The 17922-nt window shown below is 33.2% G+C and overlaps 1 protein-coding gene across 5 annotated transcripts in view; it reads right to left on the bottom strand.

Moving 5' to 3' along the window:
• Window positions 1–17922, bottom strand: part of PDE5A (phosphodiesterase 5A) — a 134736-nt gene that overhangs the window by 53080 nt on the left and 63734 nt on the right. For all 5 annotated transcript variants that reach the window (XM_008969489.5, XM_003816428.6, XM_003816429.6 and 2 more), the window contains exons 5-9: window positions 17261–17350; window positions 14772–14909; window positions 12234–12301; window positions 5813–5921; window positions 4725–4812 (exon numbers count right to left, since the gene is read on the bottom strand). In XM_008969489.5, coding sequence (XP_008967737.3) covers window positions 4725–4812; window positions 5813–5921; window positions 12234–12301; window positions 14772–14909; window positions 17261–17350 — 493 coding nt within the window. The remainder of the gene's footprint in view (window positions 1–4724; window positions 4813–5812; window positions 5922–12233; window positions 12302–14771; window positions 14910–17260; window positions 17351–17922) is intronic.

Genomic DNA, 17922 nt, shown 5'->3' on the forward strand with positions numbered 1-17922 from the left:
ATTTCTACGGTTGAATGCTTAGTTAAAATTTTTTCATTATTTCTTAATAATAATAAAATATTTAAAGCTACATAATTACCTCTGAGTATAGCTTTGACCATGTACCTTCAGTTTTTATGTTATGTTAATAGAACAATTACTTTTCTAAAATGCTGTAATTTAATTATGACTTTTGATTTCTTCTTTGTCATTTAGGAGAATGCGTTTCAGGTTCTAAGTGAGTTTTTTCCTTCCAATTTATCTTTTAATTATATATTAACAGTTTTAATGCACTGTGATCTATGAAAGTGGCCAACAATTCTGCTTTTCAGAAATGACTGACTTTATGTTGCATATCACCAATATTTGATTTCTGACATATATTTTAGAATAATTTATATTTTTAAATTCTGAAACATGAAAGTAAAGCTATATATGTCAATTAAATCCACTTAATTTTTATCAATTCTAATGTTCATTTTTTCCTATAATTTAACACTGACAGGTATATTTCAGGCCCACTGTGATGATCACTTTGTCCATTTCTCCGTGTATTTTTAACAGCTTTAGTTTTTGTATGTCAATGATGCTATTTAGTTTATTAGCATTCACAGCAATTACATTTTCCTCTATGAGTTTTAATTTTACTCAATGAAAGGTGATTCTTTACATTATGTTTTACCATAAATTCTACTTTGTTTGATAGAAATATTGTTATCCCTATTCAATTTTTGCCCATGTTGTATAAAATGTGTCTTTACAAATGACGTATACTTCACAGGTTCCAGGAATTCCTTAGTGTTTCTGATCCACTAAAGACTACTTCTCTGTTTTCTAGTGCTACTAAAAAGTTTTCCTTATTTTTGTCTTTCTTCAGTCAATTATTAAATCTGTAATCTTTACATTGTTTTTATTATATAGATCTTCACTTCTGTAATTCTAAACTATAATATCTTAATTCTGTTTTTTTTCTAGTTTTCTTCCACCTATTACTGCCCTTACACCCTACAGTCTTATTTCCTTGTGCTCATTATAACTAAGCATAATTTACAATTCTCTAACTGGGAAAAAACCTGGATACTTTAAGTAATACAAGCAATGTATACCATGGAAGACAATGTACAATTATAAACAAATGAATAATGATATTGCCAAGTGATAAAATTTAATATGAAAAGTACAATGAAGTAGTAGTCAAACTTAAGCTGATATAACATTAGAATACTTATTTATGCCTTGGAATTCTACTGCAACACACAGATGAGCAGCTTATCTCTCCATGTATTCACCTATTTAAAGGTCCACCCCTGAGTAATTTATTAAATAAAGCCAAAATAAATTAACAGAGTAAGATAAGATGATGTGGTAGTGACAATCAATGATTCAAAAATTCATTAAGGCCTACTCAAAAAAAACTCTGTAGGCATGCAGGTCTCCCAAATTTTATTGATAGAAAGGAACTAAAATAAGGTGCCATTTGGAGCATCGGAATGATGTAGGTGTTTAGCCAGTTCAAACAGGCTAACAGAACAAGTTTGAAAGTGTAAGAGACTTAGAAAATTCATTGTGGAAGTAAAAAATAGAACATTCTTACAGTGTACATGAGAAGGGATTAAGATAGTAACCAGTTGACAAATACATATTTCTTTCTCATATTTCTCTGTCAAACAATGTGTGGTACAGCACTGTAATTTTTATTTTTATGGTTTTATTTATTAACAAGGAGATGAAAAAGTAAGCTATTTAAAGTGGAGATGTTCTAAGTATCTTTTTTTAAAATAAATTTTCAATGGGAATAGGACTAGTTTCTGCAAAATTTATCCTGAAATTGATATGGAAAAAATAGGCATAAAAATGTCTGGTAAATATAATATTGGAAAATGGCATTTAGCATAATAAGCAGGGAAAATAATTAGTTAAAATAAATGAACGTTCAATGAGAAATAAATTTCCTTAAAAGTACTGGAAGCAAAGTAGTGGAAACACTGTGTATTAGCCAGAGCACTAAGAAAACATTTGATACGAAACAATACCTCAGGGAATAAATGTGATGGGACAGCAGGCCCCATACTGGTCTAATGTCTATAATTCCATCTAAATGTCAGTAATGGAAAAAATGAGAAGAAGGAAGATTACAAACAACACATGTGTCCGTCTGTCTTTCTGCATGTAACTCTATAGGGATTCTCTATTAGAATTACATAGTAGTGGAATCTGGTCTATGACATGTAAGACAAATTATCCACAACCATGACATTTTCCATGCTACAACTGTAGGTACATAAGTATAGTCCAGAAATCAAATTCTTAGTTTTGTCACCCTTGTAAAGCAGCAGGAACGCTGGAAATTTTCCCCCTTATATTTGGGATCTACTTGAGAACCTCCCTTCACCCCACACAAAACCCGACTAAAGAAATCATTTCTTTTCCTTTCTTTTTATTTACAAAGAATTTTTCTCTCCAAAATCTACATTTGCCTACTTTTGGCTCTGTCATCAAGTAGGGTGATACAAAATGTATGCCAAGAAAAGTCTGATTGTTTCATTTTTTATTTTTTTCTTACTTGTCTGACACAGTGACAGGATCACAGAATGTGAATTTTGAACAGATCTGAAAAGTTATTAAGTTCAACTCCACAGAGGTGAGTAATGTGCCCATAAGTGTGGCTGAAGATGAGTGGCGCTAACACAATGCTGTGAGTCCGACCCCCAGTCCAGCACTCTTTCCATGTCGTCTAACTCGCTCTCATTTACCTTCACATAAAGTGACAAAGGGGCCTGATGCGTAACTTCCTCCAGCCACTCCCCATTCCCAGTTATTATTCCAAAGAAATGTTGCTGGGGAAAAGTGAAGATGTGACTTGATGGGGCAAGCTGCCACTCTGCCTTCCTTCCTATGATAACTTACTAGTAAATAATGCATTCCTTCTGGAATTTAATTTCACATTTTCAAAGGCCAAAGACAGCTTGTAGTAAATCTTTATACTTATAAAAAAGCATTTTAAACAGCATAACATTTATAATATAGTTTTCCCCTTGACCTCCCCAAGAAATAAAATTTTATAACATTTACTTGGTATCATATTGTAAGGCACCCTTGGCAGTTTTCTTTTATTGCTTATGTTAGAGATCTGATCAGTGACAATCTTTAAAAAAGATCTCACAGATTCATTAGCCTCCACTTTTTTCTCTGAGAACTGTAGAAGAGTTGACTCAACAGCCCAGCAGGGGGTTGGCACGCTGGTTTCTAAGCGGCTTTAATGCACAATTCACCAGGGTCAGGAGCTGACCCTCAACCTTTTAGCTTAGGCACTAGATTAGCATACTGAAGACTGCTGGGGTGGAGTCACAGTAACTAAGTTGACAAGACTGATTTATAAAACCAAAATAGTATCAATGTTCAAAAAGAAACAGATCTGTCCCAGAAACAGAAGTATAAGCACCTGCAGCTCCAGCCCATTGCCTCAAGTCCAGTTCATACAATAAGAAACAACTGTCAGGGCAACCAGTATATTTGAGAGGACATGAATAATGCATTCTCTTCCCATGAGCTAACCTACACTGGAAAAGAAAGTAATCAGTACAAGTTGGATTGGTGGGACTGGAATCAGAACAAGGGAAATCAGAGTCAGAGAATGTTGAATTGTGCTAAGCTGATGTATTCCTTTCACAATAAGGATGCATTCTAGGCAGAGGGACTGGGAATTGGAAAGATATTACTGGCTATAATCTGATGCATCCATTGCACCTAGTGAAGGCTCACCATATGGTCAGAATACTCGATGCACACTGATACAACTCTCTACATCCATCTCTGTGTTAGGGACAAATGTTACTTTACTCTTGCACAGAACTTGGACAGTCACTTTTAATATCTGTCTTTTCTTTTTCTATTTTCATTACTGATACCTTCTGCCCCTTCTTTCTGACTAAAACTCTCATTCAATAAAATTATAGTCAAATCTTGCAATTGGAAAAGTATTCAGACTTTTAAAGTTATATTTATATATCTAAATGTTGCTCCATTAGGGTTTTAATTCTAAATTTAACCTTTAAAAAGTTATCATATTTTCTTTATTTCCAGGTTCCTAGGAGAATGTTAACAGTCCAGACCTTTTTCACTACATCAACCATGGATGACTGGCATATAAAATCCTACTTAACCTTTACATAACTGCAATACCAGGAAACAAATATGTCAATAAAAGGAAACATCATTCAATTTTTCTAAGAATGCATTCTTCCATCATTCCTGAAGTAGAGGTTTTTCTATAATCATGTTAAGAACATAAGCTCCTGAGGGCAGGAATTTCTGCTTTGTTCATTGATTTATCCCAACTGCCAAGAACAGTGGAGTGCTCAATAAATATTAAATGAATAAATAAATATAACCTATAACCTAAACTACATTCTTAAAAAAAGTCAACATCCAGGAAATAAGACTCTAAAACAATAAACATTATCTACTTAATATCTCTTATACAGTCTACCAAATTTCAATACATCATCAATCATTCTTAAACAAAAAATTCTGCTGAAATAGGATAATAATTATAAAAGTGCACCATAGTTTATAAGATATTTAACAAATGTCTGTTGGTATTTATCAATTATTTTAATTATTCTATCATTCCAAATTTTATCTTTTTTAAAACATTTTATTCTTTACATTTGAAAGAAAGAAGTATAGCTGGGAATACATTTTTAAAAATAAGTTTAGAGTATAGGTTAAAGGAAAGATTTTACCTATAACTTTATTCTTCTTTCCATTTTTTATAGGTGTACAAAGCAAACTTCTAATGCACTGCTGGTTTACATTTCCTGTATTTTCAGTCTAAACAAAAATAAAAAGAACAAAACAGCTAAAATGGTAAAGAGATTGATTTGTCCATTAGATGCCATATAAACTATATGACACATTTGAAAGCACTATATATTCAACTTTTATATTAGAGAACATTGGAAAGCAGAAAATGTATAAATTATAATGAAGTTCACATAAATGCAATATAAAGCAATGTCTACTTTGTTAAAAATATCAGAATTTTTTTCACTTTAAACTTTCCAAGCAGCTTAATAATAAGTAAAATATAAAAATAAGTTAAAAAAAATAAGTAAAAGTACAGTATCTACTATACTAGTGTAGTAAATGCCCCAAATAATTTAACGAGAGGGGCAGAATCTAAACGCCACCTAAAATGCACCGTGTTACAAACCTGTCCTTTAATAATACCACTGTTGCTATTGCTATATTGCTAAAGTTCTAACAATGTCTCCAAATAACACCCAAATAACAAAATCATCCAAATAACAAAATCAAGGCAGCTGCCTCAAAGTGCAATGCTTTCCTGAAAAGGTGAGAGAAAATACTATAATTCAAATTTTTCAGTGTCTGAGAACTAGATATTTGTAGCTTTGAGGTCAAGAAAAACAGACATCCATTTTCCCAGAGCTACTCACTATGACAGATTACCAATTGCATCAGTTCAAGCCACACAGAAACTAATTTTTGCAAATAAGGCAAAAACTCTAGCAATATTATCTAAGGAATGTCATTGACATTATGTAGGTAATAGCTAAATTACTTCAAAAATAGTACGGTAACTTATTAATAGACATTTAAAAAGGTGAAAAAAGTACAAAGAAAAATGTCCAACTACAGCTCTCAATAGATGTTATGATCTATTTTATTCTCCTTCCTCAGATGAGGGAAAGCACAGATCATTCCTAAACAGTCAATTCTAGAGCCAGTCCTTCAGTTCAAGAATAACTGTAAGTACAGATGTGATGGGAAAACAGCCTTCTAGCTTCAAGTCTAAAATTGGGTTACTTACTGTCCAGGGAAATCTTTTATCCTTACTGACATCTGGGATATTAAGTGGTTCCATAGTATTTTTGACATACTGAGCATACATGTAATTGATTTTGTTTGCATCATGTTCCCTGTGAAAATAACAGATATGAGTTCCCTCTGTGCAGTTAAAAAAAAGCATGGGCAAACAGTTAAATAAATGATTAAGGGAGAAAAATACCAGCCTTAAATTATAAGGCATATATACTTATTTGGAAAATGTAGCTTTAAATGTGTTTGATGATTTACAACTTTGTCAGTTACCATAATTTAAATGTTTTGAAAAAACAAAATCCCACAAATTTCCAACAAGTTTTATAAGTGTGAATGGCCTTATTCTCATCGCAAATGGGCATGGTGATTTTTGGTGTCATTTAATGTAAACTCATATGTCCCCTCATATCTTATTTTCCCATCAGATTATAGAATGCCTAAGGTCTAGTGCTTGTTTCACTTCCTCATTATTTGGTTTCTCTATCCATCCCAATAAAACAGTATTTTACACATTTTAAGACCAAGGGAAAAATCAAACAGCTTAGAAAAAATTTTTAAAGCTCTTCTCTCTAGTTAAGTCTATTTTCTTTCTCCTTCTGTCTTTTTGTCGTGTCTTCCTTAGCATCTTTCCCTTTGTTCAGTTTCCTCTCTACACCTTTTTTCTGCTTTGAGATGCTTTAAGATACTTTTAAAATTAAAAATTTATCTTCCTCAAGAAATTTTTATGAACTTACAATATTTTTACCAGTTATGTTCCAGTCTCTTGCTTAACAGAGTGAACATGAAAGATTAATCTGATGCCAGGGGGTACAGTGTCAGTGCAAGGGATGGAAAACAGAATGGAACATGTTTTTTCATCAGGAAACTCCGTATGTTCCCTTGTGGTGATGATAAATTCAGCAAAGAGGGTCAGGTTATGGGAATTTATCCTATCTATAAGAACATGCTTATTTTAATTGTAATATCACTAAAGAAGTAGGAAAACCTAACAATAGTAGACATTTCAAAATAAAATACAGTTGGCCCTCTGTACCCACAAGTCCACGTCTTTGGATACACCCAACTGCAGTACTGAAAATAAACCAAAGAAAAAAAACAAAAATAAAAAATAACATAAATTTAAACAATAGTACAACATAACAATTATTTAAATAGCATTTACATTGTATTAGGTATTATAAGTAATATAGAGTGGATGTGCATAGGTTATAGGCAAATACTACATCATTTTATACAAGGGACTTTAGTGTCTGCAGATTTTGGTATCCGTAGGGGTTCCTGGAACTAATTTCCCAAGGATACTGAGTGACAACAGCATACATCTCAGGAAAAATGTCCACTTGTTCTAAGTTTCCAAAGTTCCAATGTTTTGCTATCTTCTGTCCTTCCCACCCAACCTGACCCAGCTGCTTCTTGGGACAGTGGTTTCATATGGCGTCCTTCAGCGCTAGTGATTCCACGAAGATTCCTGAACCCTGTGGCCTGGTTCCTGGTCAAAATATTTCAGTCTTCCCTTTGTTGTACATTTTACTTTAAGTGTAATTTGGTCAAACCAAGTACTGACCACTTGTCTAGTATTATGTATACATGAAAAAGAATGAAAAGGAAATGACAGAAGAGTGACATAATAGTAAATGAACTTTAAATTGAATATTTCTTGAGACTAGGCTGAGAGTCTGTGAAGGCATGCCAGTTACCATACACATCAGACCTAATACACTCCTGAGGTCCTACTTCATACATATTATTTGAGTGACACTCAAGAAAAGGTTATATAAATGCAGGGTTTAGTTTAATAAAACAATGTTTAAAACTACAAATATTTTATAAATAGCAACAGCCTAGAGAGAAGAAAATAAGAAGCTATAGTGAAAAAAAGAAGAAAAATGAAAAGGTGACCACCAGGAGAATGAAGTATATTGGAGAAGTAAGTATCCTTGTAAAATCTCTTTTAAAATGATAATTATCATATCAATATTATTATTCTTCATCATTATTTTAATTATCATCATCATTATTTTAAGAGTAGGAGCCAGGAAAAAATCCAAAATGGTTAAGCAATTTGTCAGAGTTCATAAATTCAGACTTACACTAGTTAATATAGAGAAGGAGAAGTAGAAAAACTACTTCTAAATCAACAAATACCTGATACCTTATTTAACTCCTTGAAATTTTTAGGTTTTCCTGATGGTTACTTTAAGTGAAAAATGAGCATTAGATTTATTAAAGTTACATGATACTATGTTTGTTTCTTACTCTATAAGAAATGTTGATAAATTTTTAGTTCCTGAACTCAATAAATAAAGATTGAATACCTTCTCCATCAGAGGCACCCTTAGCAGTATATGGGCGACAAACTTACATAGGTTAGTAACTGTCATAGGAGCTTACAATCTAGTAGAAGACTGAAACAGAATGAATAATGTGTTTAAATTACATGGACTATTTGGGTAGAGTCTAGTGCAGAGACTGCCAGTTGTCCTTCAATAATTCTCCTCCCCTTCTGTTTGTCTGGACATATATGGCCACCCAGAATAAAGACCACATTTCTCAGCCACCCTAGTGGCTTAGTATTGCCATCTGGCTAAGTTCTAGACAACAGGATGTAAGAGTAAATGTCTGTGATGGCTTCTAGTAACCTTCCTAAGAGACAGGTGATACATGCTGTCTGTCCCTTCTTTCCCAGTCCCCCATCCTACTGTTTAAAATGTGGATATAATGACTGGAGCTGCATCCTTGACCCTGAAGGAAAGGGCCATATCCTAGGGATGTAAGGTAGAAAGTCCAAAGGTGTCTTGGTCCCCAAGGCCTTTGTGGAGCACAGCTACAGCACCAAGCCTGAGCTGGCTACCTCTGGGCTTTTACAGGAGAGAGTAATAATACTGTGTTCTTGTTTAAGCTATTTTTATTTTGGGTTTTCATGATCCACAGTTAAGCCTAATCCTAAGTGATACGGTGTAACAATGCAAGCACCACACGTGTGGAGAAGATGGACAGGTAGCACCTAAATGGAGTGGAATAGGGAAGAGGTAGCATTAGAGAAATGAATTCACAGTTGGTTCAGAATTTTTAAAGGAGAGACATCAGGAATGAAAGGTAGAGTATTCCAGGCAGGAAAAAACAAAACAAAATGAAACAGTATAAAACACATTGCTGACATGGAAGAGTTCTATGTGTAACTGGGAAACACTAAATAGTTACAGATTGTCAAGAATAAAATGATGATTTCAGGCTGAAAATGTTAGGCTAGGACAGAGAGTGAAAGATTTTGAAAGTGTAATACAAGGAATATGGATCTCATTCTTTTACTGATGGGAATATTATAGTGGCCTTTAGAATGTGCCTCAGAGCTCCAATTGTAGAAAGAGTAGCTGACCAATGTCTCAAGTTGCTGTGCTCTGGAAGCCATCAACAAGTTTGCACTGAGGTCACCTCTACCAGGGCTGATCCCAGAGAAAAAGACTGAGCACACTAGGGACACTAAAGTAGGCCTAATCCTGGGAGGCCCAGTATTCTACTCACAGTAAATTTCAGCTAGAGGACTTCCCAGCAGCCTTGCCAAACCTTCCTTAGAACTGTTCAGCTGTCTAGGATACTTCTGTACAACTTTCCTTCCTTCTTCCTCTCCTTAACTCTGGGTCAGACTTTCGTGTTGGTCTGATGGCTTTCCTGGCTCCTTCCCTCTGGTTCTCACAGGGTGTTTTCTCTAATAAATTTCTGCACATTTAATCTAATCTTGGCATCTGTTTCTTGGAAGACCTGGACTAACTCACACATCTAAGGCTTTTTGTACAATGTGTTTCAATGAACTGTATATGAGCGCATTGTTGGGATGAGAGAATTAGGTACGTGGAGCTTGAAAAGATAAACTTCTGTGCTTTAGAATTAAATGGGAGTCACTGCAGGTAATGTAAACCAAAGACAAATAAAAAAAAAATCAAAGAGACACGGAAATAATAGCTAACACTTACTGAACGCCAGAAATTTTCTGAAGCATTTTATATACATTATCTTATTTGATTCTTAGTACAATCCTACTACCACTACAGATGAAGAAACTGAGGCTTTGAGAGATTAAATAATTTACATGAAGTCTCACAGCTAGTAAGCCCAGTATGTGGTGCAACTTAAATACTTACATTTAAATACAATCAGTCTGACTTCTACATTCTTCTACACTGTATCCACAATTTTTTAAAGTAGTAGTCTTTACTTATTTAATTACACTTATATTTTCTAATATGATAATCAATAACAAGTATAAACTAATATGTATATTCCAAGAAAGTGACCTAAAAGGATTAATTCTATGTATTTGTCATTTTATGACACAAATGTGCATTTGTGAATGAACATAAAGTTAATTAGTATGGAATTATAGCACTAAAATATCTACTTCTTAAAGAGCTAACATAAACTGCACAACATTATACTCATTTTTTTCCTTCTAATTGGGTGGCCCTTGAATTGAAGCACAAAAACTCTAAAACTTCCCACCATGTGGAAATGAGCCTCCCTTTGGAAATTCCTGGGCAACTCAACTCCCAAGAGCTTACTATGCTTTATCCCTTTTATGATATGCTTCTAATAATTATGTGTAATGTTCACCCTGAATATGTTGTTTTACATTTAACATTTCAAAACCATCTTCAGTATATTAATTTATGAGGTCATTAGTGGATTGGTTGGAAAAATCTCGAATGAGCTATACTTTTTAATTGATAAATAACTTCCTGAAAAGAATGATTTGCTTACTGCTAACATCAAATTGCCTAGTACTTCATCAAATTGAGAGATGGCAAAGTTTGGATTGGCAAAGTTTTTAATAATGAGAATTGGAGTCCTAAATCCTACCAATAATCAGTTTTAGGAACAAAATAAAGAATTTGCTGGTGAAAAATAAGTATCAATATTAGTTTTGCCCTTTTTCAAAATGTTAACATTACTAAACACCATTTTAAATTCAGTTACTGCAAATTTAGGCCTGTTACCTAATTTTTATTAAAATAAAAAAAATCTCAGAGGCCTTTTACTGTATCACTATAATAAAAGCTAACTTTAAATGTTTAGTTAACATAAGCTATTACTGTTGAAATGATTTTCATTATTGTAAAGTCAATTAATAAATCAGTTAAAATGATCCATGTAAATTAGTCTCTTTTAAGGTAATCACACTGACCTATTTATCCTTTATAAAAAATATCTTTATACTAAGACTGTCTTGGAATCATTAAATCAATAAGTGGAAAGATCCTTTCCATTTTGCCTACAGAGAGGGAATGTGGTATTTAGAAACAAATATATATATAGCAAGACATTTTTGTGTTTTTTTAAATGCATATTTACCAGTAGAGGTCACTATCACACCAATTCACTGGATTTGTCCAGCTACTGCTAAAAGAAATTAGAGGGCCTGGCTGAATTTATAAGAAAAAAATCAAAAGCCAATATCTAAAATATAATACACAGGGATATGCTGCTGCACAAATATTAAAAGATAATGTAGATAATTCATCATTTTGGACTTTTAATATGATTATCATACTGATGTTCCTATTGTCCCATGGAGATAAAGGTAAATATATAAACAGAGATGTCTATATTTCTATTTATGTATAGGAACTCATTATTTATGCAAGCCAAAAAGTAAAATATTCAAATATTTACATGTGTCCTACCTAGAAACTTTCTAAAATCTTCTTTTCAAAACGGAAAAAAGATATTACAGCATCATAAAATTAAAATAATATATATTAATGTGCACATTTTCAGACATTTCAAAAGGATTCAATACTAACTAAAACAATGTCAAATCTGCTAGAAAATGCAATGGCACAGGAGCTTAGGATAGAATAGGTGTGGAGACGGGATATAATCTTCAATGCATGATCAGCAAAGCCAAGAAGGAAATAAAGGTCAGCAATTCAATTATGACCATGTGAACCCCAAATTCCAGGACATCAGAAAACTCTCTGGTTAGACAATCCATGGTTTATCTCCCTTGACTACTCACTTCATGCCCAAGTCAGCAGTCAAGGCTTAAAGTCAGGTCTACCTTCTGAGTCAAATGAATTCCCCATCGCCTCCAAGTTACACCCCACCCTTTGCTAATTCCTAAAATCCTTTAATAGGAGAAAAGGCCCTTCCTTGTACCACATTGTCAAAATAATAGTCTAGTAATGAGTTTTGATTTAAATATAAATACTTAACAAAGTAACAACTTTAAGTCACTGTGGTCAATAGTCTCTCCATCTTGATGGAGGACGACTTAGGACCGTAAATGTGAGAAAAGACAAGAGACAATAAAATAATCTGTAGCTTATATTTCTTAAATCAAACTGGTCATGAAATAACTATTTAGCCAATATTATATCATGTGATAAAGACAAGTAGAGAATACGTGCTTTTACCTTGTTAATGTATCAGATGATTTTTCTAATTCCTCACACTCCATGTGAAACACACTAGAAAAAGAATCCTAAAAACAGACAACACAGACTGAGAAATAAGTTTGACAAGGTAATGAAAACTATGTAGATACAGACATACATGCTATGGAATTGACAAAAGACCCCAATACTTGTAATATATTTTTACTTATTCTTGGACAAAATAGACCCAAGTACTCATTTTATGACATCCTCAAAACTGCTTCCCATTTAATTAAAATAAAAGTTTCGTTCATATAATTTCTGATTTTCTCTTGGAAGAATGATTATATGAGGACTATTTGTTTTTTTCTAGGTGCTGATGGATTTATTAGTTTCAAAATTTTTTACACTTATTGAAAATTCTCAAGTTTTGGCTTTTAACGCTTAAGTACATTGATTGTTGTTAAATCCCAGGTAAAGAATTCCTTCTTAAAAAGATGTTTCATTCAGTAATACTTTATGTGATTATTAAAATAACTGTGAAAATTTTAACAACATAGAGAAATACTTTTGAAATTACATTAAAGGTGTGGTGGTTCATGCCTATAATCCCAACACTTTGGGAGGCCAAGGTGGGCGGATCACTTGAGGCCAGGAATTTGAGACCAGACTGGCCAACATGGCAAAACCCCTACTCTACTAAAAATACAAAAATTAGCTGGATGTTGTGGGCATGCCTCTGTCATCCCAACTACTGGGAAGGCTGAGGCACAAGAATTTCTTGAACCTGGGAGACCAAGGTTGCAGTGAGCTGCGATGGTGAGATCGTGCCACTGCACTCCAGCCTGAATGATACAGCAATACTCTGTCTCGAAAATAAGAAAGAAAAAAAACTTTTTAAAATCACATTAAAAAGCAGAACAGCACATTATGCCCATGCTCTATTTATACAGAATTGGAAGAAAACAGGAAAAAAAATGATAGTTTAATTTGGAGATGGAAGAAATCTGTACATTTCTTTCCTTCTTACATTTTCACCTTTGCTCATGTTGTTGATGTACTTTTAAACAACAAATAAATGTAATACAAATGAATATAAAGTCACCTAATTCCTTTTCTAAATCCTACAACTTAAGTAGTCAAAAAGTAAGCAAAATATCTTAATAAGCATATTGTTGCGCTATACTTCCAAGTAGCACTGATCCAAATCAGTGTACTACCATAACAGGTGTTAACTGGTAGAAGTATCCATTGAGTGCGAATTAAAGTGATATTTAAGTTGTGTAAAAAAAGGAGTGCTTCACATATAACTTTCAAAAATTAAATGCAAAAAGTGGGTCGTAGAGCAAAAATTACAGATTAAGTGACATACTACATTAAGGAATTCTGACCTGAAGTTTAAAATGATGGCATGGCTACTATATTAAAATCACCTCTATATTAAGGATTTTATAACTGATTGAAAAATATGAAATAGTATCTATGAAAATACTGATTACCTTTTAGCCTACTGAGTTCTCATTTGATATTAATCAGAATTTTGTATTAAACAATGCATTCATCTGACACATATACACATCCCAAATGGTTGAGATGTTGGGTCATACAGTATAGTCCTTATATCTAAATCAACTAAAATTTCTTAATATAAATTAAGTACTGAATACCTTTTATTATTCTACTTTGCCCCAAAACATAACTTCAGTTATCATATGTAGATTATAATTGACCTATACAAGTGATAGTGCACGCTCTCTTTCCTATTAATCCACAAATGAACAACCTATTCTTAGGGACTAAAGGAAAAAGAAAACAAACAACTACAGCAAAAAGAAATATTCCAGAAACAGTGGTTCATAGGTTGAGAAGGGAGAGAAAGTGCATAAAGAAAAACTGCCTTAGGCCAGGGGCCCTGATTCTACTGGCAAACGCAAGACAGCTGGCCTGGCTGTAACTAGCACTCTGTGACAACAGTCTATCTTACCCCAGACACCTGAAAATGTTTCTTCACATTACAAAATCAATGGACTGAAATCTACCAGTTAGAACAGTTTAGTGGTTTTCCACTGTTGGTAAAAATATGGGACTTATGGGGACCATTAGTAATACTCCTACTGGGCTATGCCTTTTGGTTTCTATACAATTTCTAGTAAGAAGAAATTTTTATACCCAACCCATCCAGAATGAGGAGTCTGGTCTGCCTGTTCATAGCAACTAGGTCACCAGTATTCCTGACCATGAAAAGTCAGCACACTGTAATGACAATATATTTCTCCATGAAGACAGTGTAGCCATTGGTAGAAGCAGCACACAGACATTCCCACGATAACTATTTTCAGGAGGTTGGGATGGGGACATGAACAGAGGTAAAAAAAGGCTGATGAAGACACCCTCCACCCTCCACCCCTACCTGTCTTCAACCAGAACAGCTCATACCCTGATTAGTTTTATATACATATTCATACACATTTGGGTTTGAGAGAGGGTTCTAAGACCAAAATGAGGTTTAAAAGTAGTGCTTACAGAAATATAAGTTTCTGTCTTTCTAAAAATAAAAAAGTCATACTCTGTACTCACGGAGCAATCTTCATCCACTATGAAAATGGTGCATTTCTGCACTTGCATGAAAGAGATAATAGTGGCAGCTATTTTCTTCAAAATTACTTCTAATGATTGTTGTTCTTCAAAAATTAAACTAGCAAGGTCAAGCAGCACCTAGACAAAAAAATTAGGAGCTCATTATTTAGCAATTGTTTGTAATTATTAAAGCACAATTATTTATATGGGTTATAAATTGTTTATATAACCTAGCAGGTTATGATCAAGTCTGCATTTAAATATAAATACGTCTCCACTTATTAACAAAATCCTTTATTGACTGTTAATATAGTTAATATAGTTGTTAAGATCACAGCCTCTGAAGCCAGAGTAATCAGTTTTTAATCCTGACTTCCTTTCCTGCTAGCTTTGAGACTGAGGGCAAATTTCTTCAACATGGGGATATTAATGACATTAAAATCATAGGGCTGTTAGGAGGATTAAGATAATATTTATAAAGTATTTTGAACACTATCTGGTACATAAAACACACTGTTAATGTTGTTCCAAACTTTTCAGATCAACATTTGTCAACATTATCAATATTTTTACAGAGCACAGTAAATATTACCCGTCAAAGTAAACAAAGTTTTAAGAATTTCCTTTGTGTTTTTTTCTGGTAGATTTCTCTTTCTTCTGAACCTCATAAGTATTACCAAAAACTTAGTGGAGGTGACACTATCCTAGCTAAGGTCTGAAAGATGAGCAGGAATCATTCAGGTGAAATAGGGAAGAGAAATATTTCAGGCAAAAATAATAGAATTCAGAGAAAGTAGTATACTGAAAGTTTTGATTAGATTTTATAAGAGCACAGACTATAAAGAGAAGAACTGGGAGATGAGGTTGCAGCATTAAGCAGAAGAAGAACCTGAAAAGCACTGTATGTCTTTTGAAGCAGTTTAGACTGTGATGCACTGCAGGAAGGAAGTGGTGTGATCCCATCTGTTTGTAAAAATGGGGACTGGATGAAAGGATGGCAAGAATAGAACAGGGAGAACACTGCAGTTAAAGTCAATGGAAGGTCCCATATCTTATTAACACAGATTCTAAACAGAGAAAATAGAGGGTAGAGAAGATGAATTATCAAAGAAATAATGAAAAAAGAATTACACAGAAGTAAACAGTTTGCTTAAACCTCCAAAGAGATGAACCAACATACAGATACCAGCATGATGAATGAAAAAAATACTGTGAAATTAAGTTACAAAAGCAAATATAAATAATCTGAAAAGCTTATAGACACATAGACAAAATAGATATAAATAATAATATAAAAATACAAAATATGTATTATATGCCATGTTATATATTTATATCGTAGATAATAAATATAGCTACAAAAGAGCTAAGAATAAGGACAACATGGATGCTAGTTAGAAGACAAAGCACTACTTCTAAATTCTGAGAAACTGATTTTTCAATTTAGAATTTTATACCCAGCCAAAGTGGCAGGATGCTACAATACATATTTTCATACATGCAAGGACTCAGAAAGTTTACTTTACCAATACCCTTTCTTAAGTAGTTAATTGAGAATGTGCTGCAACAAAATAAGGAAGTGAGAAAGAAGTAGGGGATCCAAAAGATAGTGGAATCTAAGAAAGCAATGAAGAAAAGTTCTATGATGACACTAGTGTAGCAGGCATAGGGCTAAATAGTTTAGCTTGGAAGAAGAAAGGTTGGAGAACCTCAGTTTGGACCTCTGCAAACAGAAGCAGAAGGGGAACTCAACAGGATGCCTAATATAATGGAGTTTGGGGAGAGGAGGAAACAAGAACATGAGGCTATACTAGAGCAAAGAGTTCAAGGAAAAAAATTCAGAAACATCAGGAAAAATGAAAAGTTCTATAACAAAGGTAGTATGAACAACATTTACATAATTATAGTGCTTATAAATAGTTTCTTTAGAATTGCAACTTTAGAATTAACCTAGACAAAGCCCAGGAAAAGTTCATCATGGTTGTAGAACAGTATATATTACCAATGTGGGCAATTGTAAAAGAAAAAGTCCAGATGGGAAAAGCAGGGCTAAGGAGCGGTAGTTGGGAAAAAGAGATAAAGAGAACAGGGGATGCTAAGACACCCGTCTTACAAAGTATGAAATCAAGAGTAATATCTACAACAGTTGACAGAGCAAGAACTAAAACCATTATTTAACAACACAAGTGCAACCCATACAGTGACTTAAAACAGTGACAGAATGATTCCAGTAGGATAAGAGTAATGGCAAGTAACGTGTGGTGTAAGTCAAATAAATTCTCATCTCCCAAGTTAATGAACATTGTCTAACAAGATAAACAACTAAGCATGGAAAATAGGAAATACAAGTGACTACTAGAAAAAATAAAGTATTGAGAAACTGAATCTGTACTATCTAAATTTTTAATCATCTGCATACATTACTTGGATAAAAATGTAACAATTTTAAAAAAGTATTTCTATGCACTTTCTTTAGTAATCAGACTGACCTGATTTCTCTTGTTCTCCAGCAGTGAAGTCTCATAGAGCTGAGCATTATGAAGAACAATACCACAAAATGCCAAATAAGCAGCAAAGTCCTAAAAAACAGATAATAGACAAATAAAAACGGTACATAAAACAGTCTAGTTATATTGCCTGAAATACAGATCCTCAAATATTTACAGTTAGAAAGCCAAAAGAATAGATGTTTGTTCTACATAAAATTAGGATGATATAAACTAAGTCTTAGCTAAAGGTGTTGGAATAGTCTCCTAAGGTATAAATTAGGTATAAATCAATAAGGAGAAAAAGGAGAGGAACTAAGATAAAGACTTTATCTCTTTATACCACTTGAAGTTACAATTTATTCCATGCAAAATTTGGTTTAGCCTCTCCATGATATTAAGACTTGGATCAATGCTGAAATTATTATATAAATAGCTTGTAACTCATTACTGCAGCAAACAACAGCTTACATACTTGTTAAAAGAATATTCACAATAAAAGCATAAAGTTAAATATTATATAAAGTTGCAAACATTAAATATGTCATTTTTAACATGGATCTATCCTCATTAAACTATACTAGGGTAATGTGTTTCTAATTATATTAATTATTGATTGACTATTAATTATTATTAATTAATATTATTATAATTAATAATTAATA

This window comes from Pan paniscus, chromosome 3 (genome assembly GCF_029289425.2).
Source record: "Pan paniscus chromosome 3, NHGRI_mPanPan1-v2.0_pri, whole genome shotgun sequence".
Lineage (NCBI taxonomy): Eukaryota > Metazoa > Chordata > Mammalia > Primates > Hominidae > Pan > Pan paniscus.